The sequence below is a fragment of the Hyperoodon ampullatus genome (genome assembly GCF_949752795.1).
Source record: "Hyperoodon ampullatus genome assembly, chromosome: 10".
Taxonomy (NCBI): domain Eukaryota; kingdom Metazoa; phylum Chordata; class Mammalia; order Artiodactyla; family Ziphiidae; genus Hyperoodon; species Hyperoodon ampullatus.
In genome coordinates, this window is record NC_136923.1 from 39,202,266 (window position 1) to 39,229,580 (window position 27,315).

The 27,315-nt window shown below is 50.7% G+C and overlaps 1 protein-coding gene and 1 pseudogene across 2 annotated transcripts; one reads left to right on the forward strand and one right to left on the reverse strand.

Moving 5' to 3' along the window:
* Nucleotides 1-1,466: 1,466 nt before the first annotated feature.
* On the forward strand, nucleotides 1,467-27,030 carry TRAIP (TRAF interacting protein; the record flags this gene model as incomplete). Its single annotated transcript, XM_079712532.1, has 15 exons — nucleotides 1,467-1,564; nucleotides 7,811-7,868; nucleotides 8,345-8,428; nucleotides 10,823-10,862; nucleotides 11,468-11,595; nucleotides 12,817-12,911; nucleotides 13,412-13,525; nucleotides 14,284-14,371; nucleotides 15,124-15,213; nucleotides 15,661-15,749; nucleotides 23,696-23,851; nucleotides 26,050-26,098; nucleotides 26,372-26,521; nucleotides 26,633-26,683; nucleotides 26,905-27,030. 15 exons carry the CDS (start codon nucleotides 1,467-1,469, stop codon nucleotides 27,028-27,030), a joined length of 1,416 nt encoding a protein of 471 aa, XP_079568658.1.
* LOC307058845 (small nuclear ribonucleoprotein G-like) lies at nucleotides 2,401-2,589 on the reverse strand (annotated as a pseudogene). The gene has a single exon. The product of its transcript is annotated as a small nuclear ribonucleoprotein G-like (transcript).
* Nucleotides 27,031-27,315: the final 285 nt, after the last annotated feature.

Here is a 27,315-nt window from a genome sequence, read left to right on the forward strand (position 1 = left end):
TGGAAGGCAGTGGGGAGGGGAGAGGCCGGGAGTTAGGTTCACAGGTAGTGAGTGGTCTGTGCTCAGTGCCATGCGGATTGCTTGGGCTGAGAGTACAGTTCATCCCTGCCACAGGGTGTTCCTTGATGGTGTGGCAGGGTCCTCTGGACTCCAGAAATCCATGTGGGTGGTGGGTACCGTGCTGGGCGTGTGCCGAGGAATAACCTCTGGTCTACTGTTCTGACAAGTCCTGTTGAACAAGGAGCCCTTATCTTGCCTTAGGCCTAGACCTGGAACCCACCAAGTGTCATCCACCATAGGGAGAGACCTTTGGGCTTCCCTGGGTTGGGGAGTGGATGCAGGGTGGGCATTACACAAAGATTCTAGCCTGCCCTTTGTGTTGATTCCTCTTTCCTGTAAACAACACCTTTGCTTTCCACATAGGCCCCAAGGACTTCACTCAGGGTCTACTTCAGGTAGAACAGATCAGCTTTATATTCTGGGGCTCTGTACAAGGTTTTTTCTGGGGAGAGGGGAGTAACACTGCTAAAAATAATTAATCATGAAAACTCCTAGGAATACTTGTTCCAGCCCAGATCAGCCCAGGTGAACTCACCAGGTATGCTGCTCTTTCTCAGAGAGGACCCCAAAGATAACTTCTCTGATGCGGGAATAAGAAAAAGGTTTGTTAGTCACTCATCTATGAAGCATCTGGGCCTCCAAAATTCCAACCCTACTGCAGTCCCGAGGCAAAACTTGATCCTCTTGAGAGCTAGGAGCTAAAGTCAGGATACTGGCCCTGCCACCTCTAAACTTAGGGATCATCAAGCTTTGCTTGTATAGAGCCAGGGTGAGCTTGAGCTGTCTGGACCTGTGTCCATCTTTCTAGGACCACTCAGAGCGGAAGGCTGAGAGGGTGGAGCGTTCTTTTGGTCTGGGAACTATGGGCTTCCACCATATGGTCGAGCACTGTCCAGAGCCCAGGGGACCCGCTCTCCATCGGGACCGTCGTCCCATTCCCCTACGGCCGCGGTCTTCTCGAGTCCCCCGAAGTGCAGAGGAGGCTGCGCCAAGAGAACAAGGCTGAGAAGCCCGTGCCCAGCGCACCTGGCACCAGCTCTGGCTTGGGGCCATAACTCCCAGTCTTGCCCCAGAAAAGGGCCCGGCCGGCAGCGCAGCTGCGCTCCTGCGGTACCGGCGGTCTTCCCGCGAGCCGCCTGAGAAATACCGCTAACAATTTCAGGCCCGCGCTCGGCCCCAGGATTCTTTACGGCCGCTGGGCCGTTAAGCCCCGCCCCTGAGGGTTCGGCCAATCCGGACCCAACCTTCAGTCCGCGCCTTCACGTTCCTTGTTGCCACTTCCGATCCGCTCCCGGAAGTTGCGCTGCGGAGCCAAATTTGAAGCAAGCTGAGACGCGGAGGCACGGCCACGAAGCTGAACCCGTCGCGTTTTCCTTGGCTACCTTGGCCACTTGAGACCAGTCATCATGCCTATCCGTGCTCTGTGTACCATTTGCTCTGACTTCTTCGATCACTCCCGCGACGTGGCCGCCATTCACTGCGGCCACACTTTCCACTTGCAGTGGTGAGTGACTGCTCTGTTGGAGCTGGGCACTCGCCCCCGTACTGCTACAGGACTGTGGGGTGTCGGGCCTCCGGGCGACCCGACCCCGGAGCCCAGACTGGTGATGAGGACGGCATTAAACGGTGTCCCACGAGAGTTCCTGACCTGGGCAGAGGCGGGTTATGGCAGGCTTCCCGGAGGAGGTGACAGCTGAGCTGAGGTCGGGGGTACAGGATTGGCCTAATGAAGACGGAGTAGGGGTTTCTTTGATCGACTTGCAAAGAGATGCGATTTCAAAATTATTACCGCGGGCAGAAATGAACTTTCACCACATTAGCGAGCCCTTTTGTTTCTTCGAGACCTAGTAGACTACTGGCTACCCGATTTCTTGTGGTTTGTTTGATGGTTTGGAATGATTCTGTCCAGAGTCATCTCGTTGGTCAGACACTTCAGTGTATTCACTGACCCCAGCAAACCCAAGTTAACATCGAAGGGTAAGGAGGTGCTTTCTAATCAAGCCGTTCTGTTGAGTGTGCAGCTAGTGGGGAGATTCCTCTAGCAGCTGTGAACAGGCTGATTCCGAGCTCCTTTTTTAATTGTGGTGAAATATGCGTAACATAAAATTAACCATTTTTTCATTTTCCTTTTTTTTACTCTACACTATTTTATTATAGTAAAAAAATATATAAGATAACATTGAACATTTTAACCTTTTTAAAACTTTTGCAAAAGTTTACTTAACAAAAAAGTTCAGTATGAAAATGTACACAACCTGATTTTTATATCATAGTAAAACAGGCCCTTTGGAAAGGGAGCACGTGGAAACAATTGATTTCTCTGGTGAACACAGCCATTGTTTACACTTGTTCCAAAACTTCTAACATGCTACTCTTTCCTCATATTACCACCATTCCAGTATTGTTCTGTTGCCCAGTAGTTGCCATCTCCACACATTCACCTATCACAAGATTCATAAAGGGATCAAATTCCTGCAATATTCCTTGGACATGTCTGCCACCATTTAATTTCAATGATAACTTCTTCATAAAAATTTAAAATGTATCAGAAGGGTGTCCACTCAGTGAGCTCAAAGATGCCTTGCATTTTAACCATTTTTAAGTGTACAATTCGTGGCCTTAAGTACATTCACAACCTTGTGTAACCATCACCACTATCTATTTCCAAAACATTTCCATCATTCCAAACAGAGCACTGTATCCATTAAACAATAACTCTCCATTCTCCCCTTCCCACAGCCCATGGAAACCTCTATTTTACTTTCTGTCTCCTTGAATTTTTCTATTCTAGCTACCTCATATAAGTGGAATCGCACATTTGGTTCTTTCGAGTCTGGCTTATTTCACTAAGCGTAACGTTTTCAAGGTTCATCCATGTTGTGGCATGTTTCAGAATTTCATTTTTATGACTAACTAGTATTCATTATATGAAAATACCTCATTGTGTTTATCCCTTTGTCTGTTAATAGACATTGGGTTGTTTCTATGTTTCAGCTACTGTGAGTAATGTTACTATGAGCATTGGTGTACAGGTATCTGTTCACGTTCCTGCTTTCATTTCTTTTGGGTTATCCCCAGAGGTGGAATAGCTGGATCATAAATAATTCTATATTTAATTTTTTGGGAAGCTGCCTTACTGTTTTCCACATCAGCTGCACCATTTTACATCCCCAGCAACAATGCACAAGCGTTGCAGTTTCTCCACATCCTTGCCAAAACTTATTTTCTGTTTTGTTTTTTTTCCATAATAGCTATCCTAATGGGTGTCTTCTCTTTTATTGTGTGTGTTTAAAGCTATCAGATTCCCTCTTAGCACTGCTTTTGCTGTATTACACAGTTTTGGTATGTTTTCATTTTCATTAATCTCATGGTATTTTCTAATTTCCCTTGTGATTTCTTCTTTGACCCATTGGTTGTCTAAGAGTGTGTTGTTTAATTTCCACACATTTGTGAATTTTCCATTTTTCTTCTGTTATTGATTTTTAGTTTCATTCTATTTTGATCAGAAAAGATACTTCGTGTGATTTCAGCCTTTTAAAATTTAAGATTTGTTTTGTGGCCCAACATATGACCTTCCTAGAGTTCCACGTGCACTTGAGAAAAATGTGTGTTCTGCTGTTGTTGGGGGGAGTATATGTCTGTTAGGTCTATTTGGTTTAAAGAGTTGTTCAAGTCCTCTATTTACATATTGATTATCTGTATGATTGTTCTATCCATTATTGAAATTGTGGGGTACTGACATCTCCAACTTTTTAAATAATTTTTTTAAATTTTATTTATTTTTTTGGCTGCATTGGGTCTTCGTTGCTGCGTTCAGGCTTTCTCTAGTTGTGGCGAGTGGGGGGCTACTCTTTTTTGCGGTGTGGTGCACGGGCTTCAGTAGTTGTGGCTCGTGGGCTCTAGAGTGCGGGCTCAGTAGTTGTGGCACACGGGCTTAGTTGCTCCGCAGCATGTGGGATCTTCCCGGACCAGGGATTGAACCCTTGTCCCCTGCACTGGAAGGCGGATTCTTAACCATTGAGCCACCAGGGAAGTCCCAACACCTCCAACTTTTATTGGAGAACTTTTTGTTTCTCCCTTCAATTCTGTACAATTTTCTTCCATGTATATATTTCATATATATTTTGTTAGGTGCATATATATTTATAATTGTTATGTCTTGTCGGACTGAACCTTTTATCAATATGTAAAGTCGTTCTTTGTCTCTTGTAAACGTTTTTGACTTAAAGTCTATTTTGTCTGACAATAATATAGTTACCTCAATTCTCTTTATTTATTTATTTATTTTTTTGCGGTATGCGGGCCTCTCACTGTTGTGGCCTCTCCCGTTGCGGAGCACAGGCTCCGGACGCGCAGGCTCAGCAGCCATGGCTCACGGGCCCAGCCTCTCCGCGGCATGTGGGATCTTCCCGGACTGGGGCACGATCCCGTGTCCCCCACATCGGCAGGCAGACTCTCAACCACTGCGCCACCTGGGAAGCCCTCAATTCTCTTTTTGTTACTATTTTTATTCTGCTTGAGATTCATAGGTTTCTTTAACTTGTGGAACAATTACTTTAATCAGTTCTGGGAAATTATCAGCCATTATCTCTTCATGTATTGCCTCTATTCCATTATCTCTTTTCTTTCTATGTTAGTTTTTCATTTCTGCTATAACAGATTACAACTAACTTAGTGGCTTAAAAAACACAGATTTATTATTTTATAATTCTGGAGGTCAGAAGTCCAAAATGGGTCTTGCTTGGTTAAAATCAAGATGGAAGTGGGGCTGTGCCTTCTTTGGCTCATGGCCCATTTCTCCATCTTCAAAGTCAGCAGTGTTACATCTTCAGCTCTCTCTGTATGACTCCAATACTCCTGTCGCACTTACAGGGACCCTTGTGATTACATGGGACACACCTGGATAATCTGCCCAACTCCTTAACTTAATCACATCTGCAAAATTACTCTTGTCATATAAGGTAACATATTCACAGGTTTCAGAAATTAGGACGTACACTTCTTGAGGGGAGGACATTATTCTACCTAACACTTTCTTTCTGGAATTCCTAGTTATATGTATGCTAGACCTTCTCTCAGTATCTTTTATATCTCTTATCATTTCTCATGTATTTTCTATCTTTCTAATTCTCGGTGTTTCCTCTAACCTATCTTTCAATATACCAGTTCTTCAACTGTGTCTAAACTGCTATTAAACTCATCCATTGAATTCTTAATTTTGGCCCTTTTTTCAGTTTTAGAATTTCTGTTTGGTCCTTATTAAATTCTGATATGTCACCTTTTATTTTCGAATTCTCTGCTGATATTTTCTTTCTTTTTTTCTTTAATTTAAAAAAATTATTTATTTATTTATTTATGGCTGCGCTGGGTCTTCGTTGATGCGTGTGGGTTTTCTCTAGTTGTGGCGAGCGGGGGCTACTCTTTGTTGCGGTGCGCAGGCTTCTCGTTGCAGTGGCTTCTCTTGTTGTGGAGCACTGGTTCTAGGCGCACGGGCTTCAGTAGTTGTGGCTCGCGGGCTCTAGAGCGCAGGCTCAGTAGTTGTGGCGCATGAGCTTAGTTGCTCCGCGGCATGTGGGATCTTCCCGGACCAGGGATCGAACCCGTGTCCCCTGCATTGGCAGGCGGATTCTTATCCACTGCGCCACCAGGGAAGCCCTCTGCTGATATTTTCAATCTTAATTTTTATTTATTCAGCATAATGTGTTTATTATGGTCTGTGAAAATCCGAATATCTTAAGTCTTTGTGGATATGTTCTGGTTTGCACTATGTAGTGCTTTTTTCCTTGTATAACTGTTTACTTTAAAAAAATTTATTGAAATACATTACAGGGACTTCCCTGGTGGTGCAGTGATTAAGAATCCGCCCGCCAATGCAGGGGACGTGGGTTCCATCCCTGGTCCGGGAAGATCCCACATGCCGCGGAGCAACTAAGTCCGTGTGCCACAACTACTGAGCCTGCGCTTCAGAGCCCGCGAGCCACAACTCCTGAAGCCCGGGCATCTAGAGCCCGTGCTCTGCAACAAGAGGAGCCACCGCAATGAGAAGCCCATGCACCGTGACGAAGAGTAGCCCCCGCTCACCGCAACTAGAGAAAGCCCGCGCACAGCAACAAAGACCCAACACAGCCAAAAATAAATAAAATAAATAAATAAATAAATAAAACCTTTAAAAGTACAAATATAATAAGTGTGTAGCTTGCAGAATTTTCACAAACTGAACACGCCCTTGCAACCAGAATTCAGAACAAGAAACTAGACATCAGCACTCCAGAAACCTCCTCCTGAGACAGGCTGGGACCTGGGACACTGCCAGAGTGCTTGCACTTGCACCTAGACAAACCTCTCCTCAAGCAACAGAATACAGAGAAACTATAGGGGACTAAAAATAACTACATGTGTGCAGCAGCTAGGGCAAATTACAAACAAAAAGTACAAAAAGGCCCAAACCCAGCTGTCGCTTCTGAAGTGCCTGGAGCAAAAGCAGGGTACTGTGCATGACCCCTGCACACAGCACCACCAAAGGGGTGGGCAGACTACCTAAGCCACCCCTGTGGCTCAATCTGCTGACCCGCCCCCTACACTCACCCCATTTAGGGAACCGGCTCCCCCACTGCCCCACAGTGGGCAAGCAAGGGCACCTGTTGCTTGTTTTTGCTCCCTCAGGTGCAACACAAGTCCCAGTAAAGCCTTGCCTGAATTTCTCCTCTGGCCTCTTATCAGTTTCTATTGATTAAAGAGTCCAACGACCCAGGTCGGTGCACTCTTTCAGTTACTCCCACCTGCCCGCCTTTCCCCCACACATAAGGATAGCCACTGTCTTGACTTCCAGCAACACAGATGAGTTTTGCCTACTTTTTTACTTTATGTAAATGGAGTTATACACAATATACCTTTTTTTTTGTATCTGGCTTCTCTTCCTCAACATTATATTTATGTAATCCATCCATAATTTGTTCTTAGTTGTAGACTCATTCGTTCTCATTGCTGTGTAGTATTCCATTGTGCATTGTTAGCTTTGTATTATAGGTATTTGAAAAATTATTTATAGAAAAAAAATTGAGACCTAGGATTATGGTATCATCTTCCTGAAATGACTCTGTTTCTCCCTGGTCCCTGGGGGTGGGATTGTTTACCAGTAGGAGACTATGTTTTGTTTTTGTTTCTGTTTTGACTATGCTGCACAGCCTGTGGGATCTTAGTTCCCCCACCAGGGATTGAACCCAGGCCCTTGGCAAAAGCACAGAGTCCTAACCCCTGGACTGCCAGGGAATTCCCTAGCAGGAGACTATTTTAATTAAAGTTTAAAGCAGATGGTGCATAGCTGGGCTGTGTTTTGCTTTTACTGCTACTTGCTTTTACCTCTAGTTTATCCTTAATTTGAAAGTGTACCCCTTTGGAGCCCCAGCTTACATGGGGGTATTATTACAATCCCCATCTCTGAGGGAGTCTGGCTTTGACTGTTGACCCCCCACGCCTTGCTCCAAGCCTAGAATGTTGACAAAATTGCAGCTCAGGGGTAGGGAAATCCAAGCCAACAGGGCGCAAAAAAGGGCCAGTTGGTTGGAGTGCTTGTACCAGTCAGGCCTTGTGGGATATACCGTCATGGCCTGTGGTGCTGCCCTCCTGGGTAGGCAGGCATTGGGTCGAGGAGGAGCAGGACAGGCGCTGTTCTGGTCGGGGTGGCTACCTGGCCTGTATGTCTCGCTCCAAGCCATGGCTCACAAGTCTGTTTTTCTGTTTCTCATTCCAGCCTAATTCAGTGGTTCGAGACAGCACCAAGTCGGACCTGCCCGCAGTGCCGAATCCAGGTGAGGGTGGTAGGATGAAAACACCTCAGCTAAAGACAGCTCCTTGCCAGGGAGCAGGAATGAGGAAAGATCTCTGAAGCTAAGCAACGTCTTTGACCTATTTGGACCCTCGTGGTTTGAGGCTGGTCGAGCCTCACTTGTGCCCAAGGATAGCAGGCAGATGGACTCATTGCCTGGGCCAATCTTCACCTGGGTAGATTTGGTCTCCTTCCCTGCCTTTCCCCTGCAATGCCCAGCACCTAGAGTTGGGGTTTCTTTTGAGCAGTTACCACATGGGTCTGCAGTGAAATAACTTCAGTAACCACCAAGCTAGTGGCACAAGCTTGGGCCACCTACAGGGTTACAGAGGTCCTCTCACTCCGAGGGATGTGCTGTGAAAGGTTAGGCCTGAGATGGGCTAGGCTGAATGTACACCCTTGTCCTCCTTGCCCATGACCCAGCTGTGCAGTCATACTGTATCTTGTTCTTTCATTCAGGTCGGTAAAAGAACCATTATCAATAAGCTCTTCTTTGACCTTGCCCAGGAGGAGGAGAGTGTCTTAGATGCAGAATACTTAAAGGTACCCAGAATTTATCTCATTCTACTGAACCCCAAGCCCTCTGAGAGTTCACTTTCTGTTCCTACCCAGGGAGAGTACCTCGAGTATGGAGATGGAGTTCTGGAGGGAAGACTTGGTAGAGATTTCAAGGCAGAGGCTGAGAGAACAGAGGACAAGTGATGATGCTACAGTCATTGGAGAAATACGCTGTTAGTGGGGAGGGGGGCCACTTGACTGTGAGCCCTCCCCTGGGGATTTCAGAGCAATTCTGACCGTAGTTCAGAGTGCCTCTCCTGAAGTTCCCTCACCTCGCAAAGGGTCTACAACCATCTTTTTAGTCGTCAGCCAGGGAATATGTGTGAACCTACTGTTCACAAACCTGCCTGTGCTTCAAAACTGCCTGGGGAACTTGGTATATATCCAGGTGCCTGAGTCTTTCTCAGAGCAGGAATGGAGGGCAGAGCCCCTGGAATCAAGATATGCAGCCAGGATAGAAACCCACACTGCAGGGGAGGATGGGTGGATTCCCTCCTACACTTATACTGCTTCCCCTCCAAGTGTACAGTGTAGCTTTCTTTGTGCACAAAGGGATTGGATTAGCAGAAACCTCTCAAAGAAGTGGGATTGGGGTTCGCAAGTGAACCTGGACTCTGAGGGTTAATTTGCTGGTCATCTGTCAGATCAGGATTCATTTGGCCCTGGTCCCAGGGTGCTGTGATGTCCTTGGAACCTCACTGCTTGAAGAACGTGGAACTTTTATGCTTAACGCTAACATGTTCATCGTCATGGTAACTGCTCCCAGTTTTAAGCCATGTCCTCCCTGTGATAAAGGCAACAAAGGCAGTTTCATTTCTTTCTGGCCTTCTGAGCCAGATCTAGGAGAGAGGGAGGCAAAATCTTGAGTAGTTTGGAGCAAGGGCTTGGAAGGCACCCTGCTTGGGTGTGGAAGGAGCCAGGGGACTAGCGGTAGCTTTGGGCTGGCAGCCATTCTCAGGCAGCCCGTGTGTGCCCTTCTCTACCCACCACTTCCACCCCAGATGTCCGGCCTATTTGACCAGCTCAGCCACCAAGAGCTCCTGCCCCAGAGTCCTGGGTAGAGTTTGACAACAGGGACTTATCCATGCACTGGGGCTAGGCCTTAGTATTGGTCACATGTGATATTCTGAGTCTTTTATTTTTCCTAAACTTATTTTATTTTATTTATTTATTATTTTTGGCTGCGTTGGGTCTTTGTTGCTGCGTGAGGGCTTTTCTCTAGTTGCATTGAGCGGGGGCTACTCTTCGTTGCGGTGCACGGGCTTCTCATTGTGGTGGCTTCTCTTGTTGAGGAGCACAGGCTCTAGGCACATGGGCATCAGTAGTTGTGGCTCGTGGGCTCTAGAGCGCAGACTCAGTAGTCATGGCTTGCCGGTTCTAGAGCACAGGCTCAGTAGTTGTGGCGCACGGGCTTAGTTGCTCCACAGCATGGATCATCCCGGACCAGGGCTCGAACCCGTGTCCCCTGCATTGACAGGCAGATTCTTAGCCACTGCGCCACTAGGGAAGCCCAGTATTGTGAGTCTTGCGTTGACCTGGGAAGGGTAATCTGGAAGAGGATTTTTCTGGATTGCATCTAGCTACCACCATGGACCCTAGGCCAAGCCTTTCAGGTCTGCCGAGCCTGGTTTTCCTGCTTATGGAGTAGGCATGTCTCTTGCCCACAGGGGTGTTGAGTACATGGGACTCCTGAATGGGAGCTGGGCTCAGTTCTGCTTCAGCCTCTCAGTGGTTCTGTGGCAGTGGCTTCGGAACATATGCACGCACTTTGAGAGGCCCATTTGACCCTCACAACAGTCTGGTTAGAGCCTAGAGGTTTCATCCAGGGGTGCAAAGTTGTCCTGGTTCACCTACCTATTGGATTCTGGGGCTGGAAGATTCATGGTGCACAGAGCCAGCTTAGAGCTTGGAGAGGGGCAGACCATGAAGCAGGCAGGACCCAGGGCGGAGGGAAGCAGTGGTGGCCCAAGGTGCTTGGACATCCCAGTTCTCTGTCCCCAGTGAATGCAGCTAATGCCAGAGAGGGTTAAGGCCAGCACAGGTCCAAGGAAGCGATGGAAGCCTCTGCCATGAGACTGACTGCACAGGCGTAGCTCCACTTCTTTTGCCCCTGTTATGCCTCTTTTCCTGTCCTAGGGTCTTGTACCTGAGATTATTTTCGTCCATTTTACCTACTTTTTAAAAAGGCACACAGAGATAAAGCAAGGTTTCTCTCTCCATTGTTGACTTAGCTTGGCCTTGAGGTGCGTAGGGTTCATGCTTCCCTGGGCCCATAGGCCTCCTTGTCCCCTCCTGGGGCTCCCCACAAGCCTTATGGGAGGCTGAGTGGAGGCCAGCTCTGATGCCTTCTTGCTGCTTATTGTGGGTATTGCCTTGCAGAATGAACTGGATAATACCAGAGCCCTGCTTTCCCAGAAAGGTGAGTTCCCAAGGGGCCCTGGGAAGACCCTGACTTGGGTAGTGGAGGGAGAGGCCCTGGGAGGAAGGCCTCCAACCTTCTGGCAGAGCCAGGGGCTCTCCCTGCTTCATATGTCCAAGAGTCCTATCAGCTCTTGTGATTGGCAGAAAAGAAAAGGAAAGGGAGGTGACCGAAGCTGTCCACCTAGATCAGGTGAGCCTCTTCTCTTTGTCTGAGGCTGCTTGCCTAGGACCCGGGCTGGGAGGGGGCTATCTGATAGGACAAAGTATTTGTAGGTGAGGGTTCCACTGCCAAATTTGGCAGGAACTTGTTTGGGTTCTGGGATGATGAATTAACTAGACCCACAGGAGCACGGAGCAGTGAAATCTTTACTCAAGTAGTTCCAAGCATCAGAAAGAGGGTCTCATCCCCTGAAGGAAGAGACTCTGGCTGGGCGTCCCTGGTTTGGTGTCTGCCAGAGAGAGAACCGGGCCACCCAACTTTCTGGCCTGAGACTTGTTCCTCACCTGGCTCTGGGGTGGTGTGCTGGAGCCCAAAGGCCCAGGTTCTCATACTACAGTGTGGACGGGCCTCTCCTCTCCCTCCATCCCCCACCCTTGCTCCAGAGAAGGAAAAACGAGACAGCCAGCTCATCATTGACACTCTGCGGGACACGCTGGAAGAACGCAACGCCACTGTTGAATCCCTGCAGAAGGCCTTAGACAAGGCTGAGATGCTGTGCTCCACCCTCAAGGTGGGTCCCCAGGCCTTGTGGACACAGATTGCTGGGGAGATATAGTTTTAGTCCTGGACTCATCACTCTGGGCTTGTCTTTTGGTTCTGCCTTGGTCAATACCTTGGTTTGTGCAATTGTAAAATGGAGGCAAATCCCATCTTCCCCAGGCTTCCCATGCTGTACCCATCCAGCCCACGAGAAAAGCGTCGTATTGCCTGCACTTACGGATTTTGTACTAGGTAGTTTCGAGAGGTGAGGCCTGCCCAGTGCTTCATGGAGGGGCTGCTCAGCCAAGACCTCAGTGAGGCTGGGCCGTGTTTCCAAAAGTGGTTTGTACTCCACTGACAAAGCCAGCCTGAAGAACCTTCCATTAGCACTCTAGTCCTTGGCTGGGCTGCTCTCTGGAGCCAGATCAAGCAGCATCCCAGGGGCCTTTGAAGTCGGCTGTGCTGAGCTGACCGGGCAGATCAAAGCCTGCAGAGCAAATGGCTCTAGACCCAAATGAATTTTGTATCAGCCTGGGTTGGTGAGCCTCTTGCTCTCCAAGGGGCATGAGGTGATTGATTTGAATCCACAATTGATATTCTGGCCTCGTAGGAAGGAGCAGTCCTTGCTGGATGCCATTTGAAAGGGAAAGGGAGCCATCCTTGTGAACAGATAGGGCCCCAGGGTGTTCATTGTTTCTGTCTCTTCTTCGTGGCTGGCCTGGATCACGTGGCCTGGCCAGTGGGAAGGAAGGAGTGAACCAGCACCTGGCTGCAGAGCAGGAGTCTGCTGGCAGTCCCAGGTCAGAGATGAAGTGGCCAGGTACTGAGGGCAGCCTGGCCAGCTGCCTCTGGCTCAGCTCTCCTACCCCGGCAACTGTCCTTAGGTCTAGATGGTGGATAGCACAGCCTGGATTTGTGCTCCAGGCTTCTTCAGCTTCCTGCACAGCAGGCCACAGGACCCTGGCAGCCCCCAGCAGGCCTATAGATCCTGGGAGTGGGCTGTGCCTATGGTAAGACATATCTCAGGAGGAAGCAAGCAGGGAGGTGAGGAAGCAGCTGGCCTAGGGCCTCTTAGCAGAAAAAGCACAAGCCAGAGTGGGGCCCAGGAGCCTTACCTCCTGGGGGTTGGAGCATATGCTTATCAGCATTTTCAGAAGCATACAGTTCTAGGGTAGTGTTCTCCCAATGACTTTAACCTTGGCCCCTGGGAGCCTCCAAGCAACAGATATGTAGGGGTACGTTTGCTCTTCAGAAGCAGATGAAGTACTTGGAACAGCAGCAGGATGAGACCAAACAAGCACGGGAGGAGGCCCGCCGGCTCCGGAACAAGATGAAGACCATGGAGCGGTGAGCTTGGATCTGGGGCCTGCCCTGTGCCCTTGCACCTGGGGCCCTCTGGGGCACAGCTCTCAGGACTGCAGCAGGGGCTGACTCACCTCTGTAGCTCAACTCTCCATAGGCCATGGGGAGCTCAGGCCAGCTGAGTATGGGCACAGGTCTTACTCAGCCTCTGTGGGCTCCTCTACTTTCCATGGGGGCTCTTGCCACACTCCTCCCTGTCCCTGTTGCCTGTGGCCAAATGACCTGGCAGGGCTTTTGTTCCAGGAACCTCTCTCTGGGGATCCCTGACCTGAGGCTCTCTGTCAACACCCCTTCTTCCTCAGCAGCATCGCTGCAGCTGTGCTTAGCTCTGCTGTGGGGCCTTTCTTTGGACAGACCTGCCTGCTGAAGCATCCTAGCAGCTCAGGCTGTCACCATAGCAACGGCAGCAAAGGGAAGCAGAGCTGCACTGGGTATCTACCCATCAGCCTCCAGATTTTAAATGCCGTGGGCTGGGTGTTTTTCAGGATTGAGCTCCTACTCCAGAGTCAGCGGCCCGAGGTGGAGGAGATGATCCGAGACATGGGTGTGGGACAGTCAGCGGTGGAGCAGTTGGCTGTGTACTGCGTGTCCCTCAAGAAGTGTGTACTCTGGCCCCTCTATCCAAGCCCAGGAGCTAAGCCATGGCACCCCAGCCATGCCTCTCCGTCTGTTGCCCATCTCTTGTAAAGCACAGCAGGTGGAGTTAAGGGGCAGGCTCTGGAGCCATGCTGCCTCAGTTTGAACCCTCACCCCTTTCACCATGTGACCAGGAGCCAATTTCTTAACCTCTCTGATCCTCAGCTTCCTGAATGGAGATAATAATAACTTGCCTCACAGGATTATTGAGAGAATTGAGTGTGAATTATAAGTGTTATTTCTAAAGATGTTGGCACAGCTTTCTGAGCCATGAGCCCCATCATGATATCTGGAGCCTGTTTCCCATCAGCACTGTTACTGACCCTGCCTGGCTTGCATCAGAAACTCAGCTCAGATGTTCACTACAATGGGTGTGAGGTGGGAGAAAAGGGACCACTTGGCTGACAGGCATGGAGGATCCCAGATGCCTCGTGTAGGGGTCAGGTGGTGTAGGGGGCCTCGTAGTGGGACCGGGGCTTCCTGCACACCCTCTCAAATCGCCAGTGCCTGCGGGCAGGCAGGGAACAGAGACTCACCAGCTCTCCCTGCATTGGGCTCCGGACCCTCCACAGCACCACCTGGTCCCCTCTGGGCTCAGGTGTCAGAGTAGGAATGAGAAGGGCTGAGGGCTTGGGCTGGTCTTTGTGTTTGGTTGGTGCTGTGGCTCAGTCTGACCAGCAGGTGTCTGGTGCTGACATGTCTTTCCATGGCCCCTTTATAGAGAGTACGAGAATCTAAAAGAGGCGCGGAAGGCCTCAGGGGAGCTAGCCGACAAACTGAAGAAGGACTTGTTTTCTTCCAGAAACAAGGTAATTCAGTGGGGAGCTGACAGTGAGGGGAGAGGTGGCTGTCCTTTTGTCATGCTCATGTGTGTCTCCTAAGCAAGGCCATGGGGCTGTTGGATGACTCACAGAGGCTGGTTTCTGATCCTTACTGGGCATTGACTCTGGCTACATGGCTTGTCCAGTTAGGGTGGCAGATCAGGCAGGTATCCCCCCAGCCTCTGCACACTTCTGTTCCCCTCTGCTCTTCTGGGTACCTCTCAGCTGGCTGGAGCACACAGGTCCCAAATGTGACAGCTTCAGGAGCCTGTTTTTTGTTCCAGGCCCAGAGTAGGAGGCCTCTTGTTTTGGGGTATTTTTTGTTTTGTTTTATTTTGTTTGTTTGTGTTTTTTGGCCACGCCGCTCGGCTTGTGGGATCTCAATTCCCCAGCCAGAGACTGAACCTGGGCCACGGCAGTGAAAGCCTGGAATCCTAACCACTAGACCACCAGGGGACACCCAGTAGAAGGCATCTTGGAACCTGATTCAGTCAGCACAGCAGTTTTTATTTCTGGGCATGGTGCGTCCATGGGCAAGGGTGTAGGAAGTAGCCCTTGCTCCTGGGCAGCTCCAGATGGACATTGCCGGCCTAAGGTCCAGCCCCATGGAGCTAGGGTCTCCCTCCCGTGTTCCCAGCTCTTCTGGACGCCGGGCTACCACGAGCTGGTGTAGCAGCAGGTGCGGGCAGGGCACATGGGCACCCCTTGGTTCATCCTTTTCTCCTTACACTTTCTTGTAGTTGCAGACAGTCTACTCTGAACTGGACGAGGCCAAGTTGGAGCTGAGGTCGGCCCAGAAGGACTTACAGAGTGCTGACAAGGAAATTGCAGTGAGGGACATCTCTGGCCAGGCGGGAACGAGGGGTGGCTTATGTGCCCTCCAAGAACAGGGCTGGCTAGTTCTGCCCGCGAAACCTTGCACCAGTCAGTGGTGGTGGCTCTGGGATCCCTGCATCCTCCTGGGTCAGGGTGGGTCAGGACATGTGCCTTGGCCCTTGGTCTGGAGCCGGGGCCGCCTCAGCAGAGGACAGAGAGCACCTGGGTCTTCCTCACAGTCTGTCCTGTGCCTACATCCTTGAGACCACCAGAGTAGGGGCTTCACCAGAGAGGGGTTCTGAGGTCGGGTGGTCCTGGCCTCCTGAGCCTGATATTTGGGTTTCAGGCCTTGTTCTGTTCCCAATGGGCTTGCCTTTCGTGTGTGGTGCTCAGTCCTTGGCAGTCCCTCTGGACTTGGTGCCTCAGCATCTCTTTCACTCTCTTCTCTTTCCTTCCCCAAGAGCCTGAGAAAAAAGCTAACGATGCTGCAGGAAACCCTGAACCTGCCACCAGTGGACAGTGAGACTGTCAACCGCCTGGTTTTAGAGAGGTTTGTTGACCCTCTGGGGTGGTGCAAGGGCTATAGGCTGGAGGAGCTCCCTGGTAAGGGTGTCCTCACTCCTCCTGGCTTTGTGTGAGTGGGTGACCCATGTGGGCCTGAAGGCTGTGGACCCCCTGCCCTGGGAGACAGCCAAGATTTAGCTGGAAAGCAGCTTTGAGGTAGATTTTGGGCTCTGACAAGGAGAGGCCAGGGGAGGCCAGAAAGGACCTAGGGCTGGTCAGAGAAAGGGCAGGAGCACCAGCTCAGGGCATCCTGTTTATGGAATGGCTCACCTAATGTATCCGTCTGCCCCAGGTTCTGAAACAACCACGGAAATACTGTTAACTCTTCTGGTTCCAGGAATATGCACATTAAAGCTGCCAGCAGAGGGAGCCAGAGGCAGAGGGATGGGTGTCCTCCTCCCTAGTGTTCCACAGAAGCCAATGGGCTGAGAGGGTCCTCAGGGCAATCTCCTGCCTAGCAGCCCTCCTGATGGTCCAGACAGAAAACACAACCCAGCAGCCCAGCCACTTTTTTTTCCCTGAGGCACACGGCATGCAGGATCTTAGCTCCCCAATCAGGGATTGAACCCATGCCCCCTGCATTGGTATCACGGATCCTTAACCACTGGACCACCAGCGTAATCCCCAACCACTTTTTTTTTTTTGGCTGCGTTGGGTCTTCATTGTGGTGCATGGGTTTCTCATTGCAGTGGCTTCTATTGTTGCAGAGCATGGTCTCTAGGTGCGTGGGCTTCAGTAGTTATGGCGCGCAGGTTCAATAGTGGCTCACGGGCTTAGTTGCTCCGCGGCATGTGGGATCTTCCCGGACCAGGGCTCGAACCCGTGTGCCCTGTATTGGCAGGTGGATTCTTAACCACTGCGCCACCAGGGAAGCCCCCCAGCCCCTTTTATTTGAGCCATTTTTCTTTTTTTAAAATTTAACTATTTATTTATTTAGGCTGCGCAGGGTCTTAGTTGCAGCGTGAGGGATCTTTAGTTGTGGCATGCAGTCTTCTTAGTTGTGGCATGCAGGCTGTTATTTGCAGTGTGTGGACTTCTTAGTTGCGGCATACCTGTAGGATCTAGTTCCCCGACCAGGGATCGAACCCGGGCCGCCTGCATTGGGAGTGTGGCATCTTACCCACTAGACCATCAGGGAAGTCCCTTTGAGCCACGTTTCAAAGTTGGAAAATCATTATGCTCCCTCTTCCCCACATCTGCTCAGTTGCTAGAGCCTGCCCATCTAACTTCTGTGGTGCCTTCCTGACCCTTTTCCTTGCTCCCACCTCCGTGTGAGGCTTGTGACCCATCGTCCCACTCCTCCCCACTGTCCTGTATAGCAGCCCCAGGGCATCATGCCACTCCCTTGCCAAACATCTCCCAGGACACTTGGCACTGGCCTCAGGCACTCAGGGAGCTGGCCTTGTGGGCTGCGGTGGATATTCAGGCTTCAGCCAAATCACACTGCCCAATGCAGCAGAACACCCCTTGCCTTCCTGCTCCTATGCCCTCCTGTGTTTCTGCTCTTCTCCACACTGAAGTGTCAGCTGCCCTGCGGAGCCTTCCCTAGTCTCCTCAGCAGAAATAAGCTCACTGTCCTCTGCACAGGTAGCACTTCTTATTCAGATGCCGTCAGCTGCTAGGGTCCACAGAGGTGCTCTAGAGGCTTTCTGGCGCCTGGTCTACCCACTGTGTACACACTCGGCTGTGAGTAGACCAGGAGCTGCCTCCTAATCTGTGTCCCCACCATCAGTTTCCTCACACACACGCTCCTTCCCCCACACCATAGTACCCGGTCAGCGTCTGAGGTGGGCAGTGAATGCATGCAAGCCAGTTTCCTCTCATTCTCCTACCTTTCATTCCTCAATCTTTCTCTTTCCTTTCATACTTCAGGTCCTCCAGTGTTTCTTTTTTTTTTTTAATTATTTAATTTATTTTTGGCTGCGTTGGGTCTTCGTTGCTGCACGCGGGCTTTCTCTAGTTGTGAGCGGGGGCTACTCGTTGTGGTGTGCTGGCTTCTCGTTGCAGTGGCTTCTCTTGTTGTGACGCATGGACTCTAGGTGTGCTGGCTTCAGTAGTTGTGGCTCGTGGGCTCAGTAGTTGTGGTGCACGAGCTTAGTTGCTCTGAGGCATGTGGCATCTTCCTGGACCAGGGCTTGAACCCGTGTCCCCTGCATTGGCAGGCAGATTCTTAACCACTGTATCTCAAGGGAAGCCCCTTCCAGTGTGTCTTTACGGAACCAGGGCTGCCTGCCTGCCCCAGTTTAGGTCTGAGGGCTGTGGGAGTGTGATGGGCACATGACTCTGTGAGGTCCAGCCTGTGGCTGATTTTGACAAACTAAGCTCTGTTTCTGGTCCCTCATACCTACTCTACCCTCAGAGCCCATCGGCCCAGCCACCTTGGACGCCCCAGGTAACATGAAGGCTCTGTCAGGAGCTTGGCAGGTATAGTACCCACCCTCAGGGAGCTGTTAGTCTCAGTGACGATCTCATGTAGATAGACCTTTAGAACCCAAACTGGGTCAAGGCAGAAAGTAAAAATGCTTTTTTTTAGGATATCACTCAAGGCTGCTGTCTGCAAGCTCCCCATCATGCTCCCTCCACTCTCTATTCCATGGGCCTTGGTGTTTCCACACACTTGTCATCTGTGTCTGGCGTCCACAGTAAGGGGGAGCACAAGCACAGAGGCTTCCTCTGGGTGCCCAGGGACTTTCCATTCCTGCTTTTGCTTACTTTCTTTTTATTTATTTGTTTGGTTGGTTAGTTGATTGCACTGGGTCTTTTTTTTTTTTTTTTTTTTGCGGTACGCGGGCCTCTCACTGTTGTGGCCTCTCCCGTTGCGGAGCACAGGCTCCGGACGCGCAGGCTCAGCGGCCATGGCTCACAGGCCCAGCCGCTCTGCGGCACGTGGGATCCTCCCAGACCGGGGCATGAACCCGCGTCCCCTGCATCGGCAGGCGGACTCTCAACCACTGCACCACCAGGGAAGCCCTGCACTGGGTCTTAGTTGCAACAGGCAGGCCCCTTAGTTGCAGCTTGCATGCTCCTTAGTTGTGGCACGTGGGCTCCTTAGTTGCGGCAGGTGAGCTCCATCGTTGTGGCATGCAAACTCTTAGTTGTGGTATGCATGTGGGATCTAGTTCCCAGACCAGGGATCGAACCTGGGCCCCCTGCATTGGGAGCTTGGAGTCTCATCCACTGCGCCACCAGGGAAGTCCCAATTTCCTTCCTTTTTAAGGCTGAATCAGCAATCACATTTTAAATTTGCACACATTCTTTCTTGCTCACTGAATGCATCCTTGGCAAAATATGCTACCCCTTGTTTTATGGTCTAGCATTTTCATTTCTGTCAGGGCCAGTGTTTGCACATCATGGCCTTTCTCTTGGACTTCCCTCTCATGCGTGGGGGTCCTTGGCTGCCTGTGGCCCTCTGAGGAGGAGTAACAGAAAGGTGTCCTGGGAACCCAACCTTTATGGGCAGGGATTGGGGGAATGTGCAGTCACCTGGTATCATGTCTGAACCTAGGTGCAGGGGGATTTGCCATCAGGTCCAGTACTGGCTGCCCTAAGATCCCGTGGATGGTTTGCAGGTGACTTTAGGAAAGGCCCTTCTCATTCTTGGCCCCAGGTACCAGGCTGACTTCCTGGTGCGCACTCCCCGATGTAGGGAGGGGTGGCACCAAGCTTGCACCTTCCATCAGTACCCCCATTTTCAGGCTTGTTTAATGCATCTGTAAATCCAGGTCTTCCGCGTTCCTCCCTTGCATCCGTAGCCCTCTCCTGGTGGGTTCTGGCTATTGTGTAAGTCTCCTATCCCCTGGCCATGCTCTCTCCCAGATTTTTGTGGAAATCTATGGGTACTGATGATGGCTGCCCATTCCATTTGTTGCAGTAGGGTTATCCTTCACTCCTGTCATTTTAGGGAGGCCTCAGGAGGTAGCTATCACCCCCAACCACAGAGGAGGTGTTTGGAAGACCTCTCCCATGGACCCCAAGAGCCCCTGACCTCCAAGCTGAAGGGAGTTGGGGAGGCCTTTGCTTAGGGTAGGCCTGCCGGTTGCCATGAGTTCATGGAGGACACACTGACTAACTCCCGTGCCACACAGGTAATAGGTCTGCCCAGGGCCTTGGTTGAGTTTTGGGAAGAGGGGTGTCTTGCCCCAATTCCGCAGTCCTCTGGCATGAAGCCCTGTATGTTGGCCATGGGTGACTATCCCAAAGATGATGGTATCACCCAGGAGGACCTAAAGCCAGGCCCTCAACCAGTTGGGGGGTGTATGTGGCCACTAAGCTCTAGACTCTTCCACCTTGTCAGACAGACAGAAAGTGGGAAGGAAAGAAAGACCATTGGCAGGAAGAAAAACAGGGTTCGAGCTTATAAAAGAAGAAGGATTTACCAGGAAGTGTCTGAGGGAACAAGAAATGTGTTCATATGAGCCAGATGGTATGTGGGAGTGCGGGAGGCACTGAGAGAACCTCCTGAGTCTTGAATTTAGTGTTGGGGATGGCCAGGAGGTGTGAGTGAAAAAGATTGGCTTGGCTTGAGCCAAGGCTGGGCACATGCCATGAACACCACTGGGCAAGGTCTGAGGCAATGGCAGCAGGAAGTCCTACCCTGAGCCACCTGGAGGGCAAAATGGCTCTCATAGTCAGACCCTGCCTGCCTCCTGAGTGCACCTCTCCTACCCTGGACCTGGACTTGCTGAGGTTGGTAAATAGTGGCAGAGTAACAGATCTTACAGAAGATTGGCATGGGGCTTCCCTGGTGGCGCAGTGGTTAAGAATCCTCCTGCCGGGACTTCCCTGGTGGTCCAGTGGTTAAGACTCCACACTCCCAACGGAGGGGGCATGGTTTCGATCCCTGGTTGGGGAACTAAGATCCCACATGCCACACAGCATGGCCAAAAGAAAAAAAAAAAAAGAATCCTCCTGCCAATGCAGGGGACACGGGTTCAAGCCCTGGTCTAGGAAGATCCCACACGCTGCGGAGCAGCTAAGCCGTGCGCCACAACTACTGAGCCTGCGCTCTAGAGCCTGCGAGCCACAACTACTAAAGCTCGCGTGCCACAACTATTGAGCCTATGCTCTAGAGCCCCTGAGCCACAACTACTGAAGCCCACGTGCCTAGAGCCTGTGCTCCACAAGAGAAGCCACCGCAGTGAGAAGCCCGAGCACTGCAATGAAGAGTAGCCTCTGCTCACCACAACTAAAGAAAGCCTGCGAGCAACAACAAAGACCCAATGCAGCCAAAAATAAAAATAAATTAAAAAAAGAAAATTATTTAAAAAAAAGAAAAAAAAAGATTGGCATGAGTGGTCCTGACTGCTGCTTTCTGCTGTACTTCCCAGAGGGGGAAGCAAAGCAACGCGTGGAGTTGGGCTGAGGTGGTCTATGCAGCCTTTGCTTCCACCTACAGGCAAGGAAAGGGTAGAGCTTCCAGGGGTCTGGCCAGGGAAAGAAAGAGTCCAAGCTTCCCAGATTGCTTACCTACCCAAGTCAGTGCAGGTAGTTCCTTTCCTCTGATGCTGCACACCCCATCTGGCTCCTGGCCAGAGACTAATACAGCACAGCTCATCCCTCTGTCCCTGAGTAGTGAGAGTAGGGCTGTGGGCAGCTCTGAAAGGCTCCTGAGGGAAAGAGTGTTCTTGGGGCTTCCCCTGCCACTCCCCGGAGTTCTCTGATCACAGGAGCTGGGGAGCCCCACCAGGTCTGGATGGGCTAGAAAAAATCCTGTTGGCTTAAATTTTCTAATAGAATTATACCCCTCCCCCATTAAAAAAAGTAAAAACACATTGTTGAGAATTTGGAAAATATGGACTTATACCAGAGGTAGTCACCATTGACCAGTGGTATATTCCCTTCAAGTCCTTTTTCTCTGTATGTGGTAGAGTGGGGGATGTGTGTGCACAAGTCATGTGATTTTACTATACATAGAGTTTTCTTTGTTTTTTTTCCCCCAATTTTATTGTGGTAAAATATACATAACATAAAATTTACCAACTTTTTTTTTTTTTTTTTTTTTGGCTGCATCCAGTTTAGTTGCGGCACGTGGGATCTTCTTTGCGGCATGCGGAATCTTTCACTGTGGCGCACGGGCTTCTCTCTGGTTGTGGCGTGCGGGTTTTCTCTCTCTAGTTGAGGCACGCAGGCTCAGTAGTTGTGGCGCATGGGCTTAGTTGCCCAGCGGCATGTGGGATCTTAATTCCCCGACCAGGGATCGAACCCGCGTCCCCTGCATTGGAAGGCAGATTCTTTACCCCTGGACCACTGGGGAAGTCCCTTACCAACATTTTTAAGTGTACAGTTCAGTGGTATTAAAGATGTTCATAAGGTTGTGCAACCATGACCAACATCCATCCCCCGAATTTTTGTCTTGTAAAACTTAAATTCTATACTCATTAAACAGTAACTCCCCACTTCCTCCCCCTCCCCCTCAGCCCCTGGTAGCCACCATTCTCCTTTCTGTCTCTATGGTCTTGACTACTCCAAATACCTCATGTAAGTAGAATCATACAGTCTTTTTGTGACTGGCTTCTTTTAGTTGGCATAATGTCCTCAGGGTTCATTCATGTTGCAGAATTTCCTTTTTAAAGCTGAATAATATTCCATTGTATGTATATACCACATTTTGCTCATGCATCCTTTTGTAGATGGACTCTTGGGTTGCTTCCACCTTTTGGCTATTGTGGATAATGCTACTGTAAACACGGATATACAAATATCTCTTTGAGATCCTGCTTCCAGTTCTTTTGCACATACACCCAGAAATGGAATGCCTATATCACTTGATAATTCTAGTTTTAATTGTTTGAGGAGCTGTCTTTCTATTTTCCACAGTGATTTAATCACTTTACGTTCCCACCAACAGTGCACAGGGTTCCAATTTCAGAACATCCTCACCAACAGTTGTTATTTTCTGTTTTTTTTTTTTATAGTAGCCATCCTAATGAGTGTGAGGGGTGTCTCTTGTAGTTTTGATTTGCATTTCCCTAATGATTAGTGGTATTGGGGGTCTTTTCATGTCTTCATTGGCCATTTGTTTGGGGGGGTGGTTTCTTTGGGCCATGCTGCGGCTTGTGGGGATCTCAGTTCCCAGACCAGGGATTAAACCCGGGCCACAGCAGTGAAAGCCCAGAGTCCTAAACATTAGGCCATCAGGGAACTCCCCTTTATTGGCCATTTATAAATCATCTTAGGAGGAATGTCTGTTCAAGTCCTTTGCCTATTTTCGATTGGGTTATTTGCTTTTTTATTGTTGGGTTTTAGAAGTTCTCTATATATTCTGGATTTTAATCCGTTAACAGATATGATTTGCAAATATTTTCTCCCATTCTGTGGATTGCCCTTTTACTCTATTGATAGTATCTTTTGATGTGAAAAATTTTTAATTTTTGTGAAGTCTAATTTTTCTGTTTTTTCTTTTGTTGACTATAGAGTTTTGTATTGCTTTTTAAATTTAACATATGAGCACTTTCCCATGTTATTAAGTTTGCTCTCTAGAAACGCTACTTTAATGTGTATATCATATTCAAGCTATGAAAGTACCAGCCCCCTAGGGGAGTCATTTTGACAGTTTCTAATATTGTGCCATTTGTCATAATACGTAGCACTGGAAGGGACATCCCTCTACTTCAGTCTGTGGTCACCTCTCTGACAGGATCCTTGCACTGCATTCTGAGAAATGAGGCTACGTGAACAAAAGGCCTTTTAGTTGTACATTTGGGTTTTGTGTGAGTTTTTGCTTGCTTCCTTCCATGTCTTCCAGACTTCCACTGTGTGAAGGACTGAGCCAAGTGGTTTTTTCTGTAGAGATTTGGGCTTCCTTGCAGGATGGCTCTAAACCAGGTGTGGGCTCCAGGCCCCTGGAGCTGAGCCATCTCTGATGCTTGAGGGGCTTTTGTCCTTCTGGGCTGCCACTGTGGTCTTGATTAACCAGGCCATCTCTGCCTATAGCCCAGCTCCTGTGGAGATGCTGAACCTGAAGCTTCGCCGGCCAGCCTTCGGCGATGATATTGACCTCAATGCCACCTTTAATGTGGATACTCCCCCAGCCCAGCCCTCCAGCACCCAGCATGGCCATGCCAAGAGGCTCTTCCCAGAGAAGGCACAGTAAGTGGTAGTCCCTGGCCCTTCCACAGCCTGGAGGGAGGATGGCTAAGAGATCTCTGCAGGTCCTGCCCTAATAGCTCTGAGTGGCTGACAGGGTAGTGAGGGTCACCTGGGCTTGGCCATGGCCATGGCTTTGGTTCCAGCTACCTTTCTGCCCTCTCCTGAGTACTCAATCTGTACAAAGCCCTTCTCTTGCTTGTCTCATTAATCTTCACAGTCACCCTTCAAGCAAAGTTGGGGATGTGAATTAGAGAGAACACGGGGGTCCCAGTAGGGGCAGGTCTGGGCTGATGCTGTTGGGAGGCAGGGTGCTCCCAGTACCTTGAATGGGCTCGCTGGAGTCTTAAGTCAAGGACTCTGAACTTCCTCTTCCATTGTGTGCGCCACAGGCTCATGCTTGAGGCAGGACCATATCAGACCATGGAGCCCAGAGCCCTACCACTTAAGGAGGTAGCCCACAGGGGCAGACATGAAAAGCTGTGAGGAGCTGCAGTGGGATAGGTGGGACCTACACTAGCGGTGCAGTAGGACTGGGAGTGGGGAGGCTGTCTCCTTGGCCAGGCAGCCCACTAGTTCATCATGGAGACAAGAGCTACTCCTGCGCATCCATGTAGGTGTACGCTGCTCAGGTAAGGGAGTCAGGGGCTGAGCAAGTTTTTTCTCAATCAAAGACTTTGGACATGAGAGAAAGAAATTGAGATGTTAGGCAGTGGAGGTAGAGGAGGCCCGGGGAGAGGACAAAAGGGAAAGCCAGCTGGATTATCCACCCCTCCCCAGACTCAGGGGCAGAGACACCAATGCTGTATAGGGCCAGGCCTGGTAGCAGTGAGAAACAAACCTAGAGCATGTGGGCTACAGTCAGGGGGCCTATCAGTGCCTGCTCGATACTCTGGCTTCCTCTAGTTGCCTCTTTAGCTATAAAGGTTGAAAGTGGACACCTGGGGCCTGCAGGCTACTATACCTTTTAGAGACATTTCTCCCATCTTCAGTGCCTGTGAGGGAGGTGAGTGAGCCCAGCCTCCCCAGAACCAGACTTGCAAGTGGAGCAAGAGGAGATTCTTCCCATGGTCATCATGTGGCATCACCACAGGCTATGGGGGCAGGAACAGTGGGGTTCAGTATCTGCAGGCCCTGATCCTGCCCCTGTCCTTACGGCTTTGAGAATCCACAGGGTCAGCCTTAGGTCACCATTCTCCCACTCTTCTGGGAACATATGAGAAGAGGGTATCCAGCTGCTAGGGTCCCCAGGAGTTGGATGGAAACACTGTGTCCAGCTCTGGAACTAGGAGTGGCAGACCAGGGCCTGGGGCCGTGATCCATTCTGCCCCAGACCCTCCCTGCACAGATTTATCTAGGGAGATGGCCTAACCCTGTGTTCTGAGAGTACTTTACGGGCTCTCTAACTTACTGAGGGTCCTCTGGAGGTGGTGTCCCCTCTCTGGGCAGATGGGGCTAGGCCTGAGCTCATTTTCAGGGCATGAGTGGCCTTCCTTCTGTGGGTAGTGAATTTGTTGGGCTCTCCAGCCCCACGTACAGCCCAGGATGCAGTGAGGTGACTGAGAGCCCATCATTCCAATGGTGAGCATTCCAGTGGAATTGGTTTGTCCCTGAGTGGAAGCCACAAGATTGGAATATGGCCCAACCTCCCCTGACTCCACCACTCTGGTGGCTGTGGCTATCCAGCTGTTCACAGACCTGCTCTTGGGGTGGGGATTACTGAGGTGCCTTGCCCAGCACGCAGCCATGCCACACGGTGGCTCCCCAAGGGGAATGTGCTGAGCCTGGTTCGCCTGCCCCCCCCTTTAAAACTATATTTATTTGTTTGTTTGTTTGTTTGTTTATGGCTGCGTTGCGTCTTTGCTGAACGGGGGTCTTTCTCTAGTTGCGGCGAGCGGGGGCTACTCTTCCTTGCAGTGCACGGGCTTCTCCTTGTGGTGGCTTCTCTTGTTGCAGAGCACGGGCTCTAGGCATGTGGGCCTCAGTAGTTGTAGCTCACGGGCTCTAGAGCACAGGCTCAGTAGTTGTGGCGCACGGGCTTAGTTCCTCCGCGGCATGTGGGATCTTTCTGCACCAGGGCTCGAACCCGTGTCCCCTGCATTGGCAGGCGGATGCTTAACCACTGTGCCACCAGGGAAGTCCCTCACCTGCCCCTTATGTTTTGCTCACCTGCCTCTTGTCTTCACGTTTCGCTCTTGCAGTTCTCCCGTTCAGGACGTTCTCAAGAAGATGCCCAAAGGCCCCAAGCAGGTAAGGCTTCCCAGAGGAAGCTCAGGCAATCACCCTCCAACTCTGGCCCAGACTGAGTATGAATCTGGCCTTCTGAGAGGTCAGGGTCTTGCTAGAGCCCTCTCACCCCTGGAAGACTGAAGCACTTTGGAGCCACCCTGGGAACCCTACTCACTGCCCTTCCTGCCTCCTGGTGAGGCATCAGAGATCCTGATTCTGTTCCAACACACCTCCTACCCTCCTTGTTTGCTGCCATCCGGCTTATCAAGCCTGGCTCTGGGGTCTCCTCTGCAGGAGTCCCAGCTCTTGCTGGGTGGCCAGCGCTGTCTGGGAGAGCCTGATGAGGAGCTGGCTGGTGCCTTCCCTGTCTTCATCCGGAATGCTGTCCTGGGCCACAAACAGACCAAGGAGACCAGGGCAGAGCCCTGTCACAGCACAGATGCAGTGAGTGTGGTTTCCTACAAGTGGCAAGTGCCAGCCTCCTTGGGGGTGGGGCTGGGTGGCCAGCCCCCTAGCCCATTAGCCTGGCCCACTCACCTCTTCCTTCTGCTTTAGGTAAGGACTGGCTTCGATGGACTTGGAGGCCGGACAAAATTCATCCAGCCTGTATCCTTGTTCTGTAGCATTGGGCTGAGCTGAGCTGTGGCGCCCACATCATCCCTCACCTGTACCCCCAGACCCCAGCCCACCGGTGGCTGCAGCCCCAGGTGTGCAGAGCCAGACCTTACTCAGTATAGCAGGGCTGCCCACCACCAGGTCCGAGCCTTTCCTGCCCTGCATTCCATTCCAGTCCCCTCTTTAGGCCTCTTCCTTGACATTTCCTTCAGACTGACAGGACTATGATCCGCTCACTGCCCGTTAAATCCAAGCCCAAGGCCAGCGCTAAGCAGAGACTGGGGTCCAGGACAGGACTCCCTCCCCGCCAGGCCAAGCTGCGCACCTTCCCGTGGTAGTGAGAACAGTGAGTCTGATCAGTGGCCAGATACATGCCTCTGACTTATAGGCCGAGGACTGCTGACTGGCTTGGCAGATGGTTTGGGGGGCATGGCCCCTATTCTAGGACCAGCCCTGAGGACAAGGATAAACAAGAAGATGGGGGTGAAGGTGAGGCCCAGAAACTGTGCTTTTCCTGCACACACGCCCTGCCCCACCCCCCATCATACTGGGTCTCCCTGTGAGAGCTGATGTGATGGGCTCACTGTTCCCGCCAGCAGGGCTTGCTCCTTATTCCAGGCTCC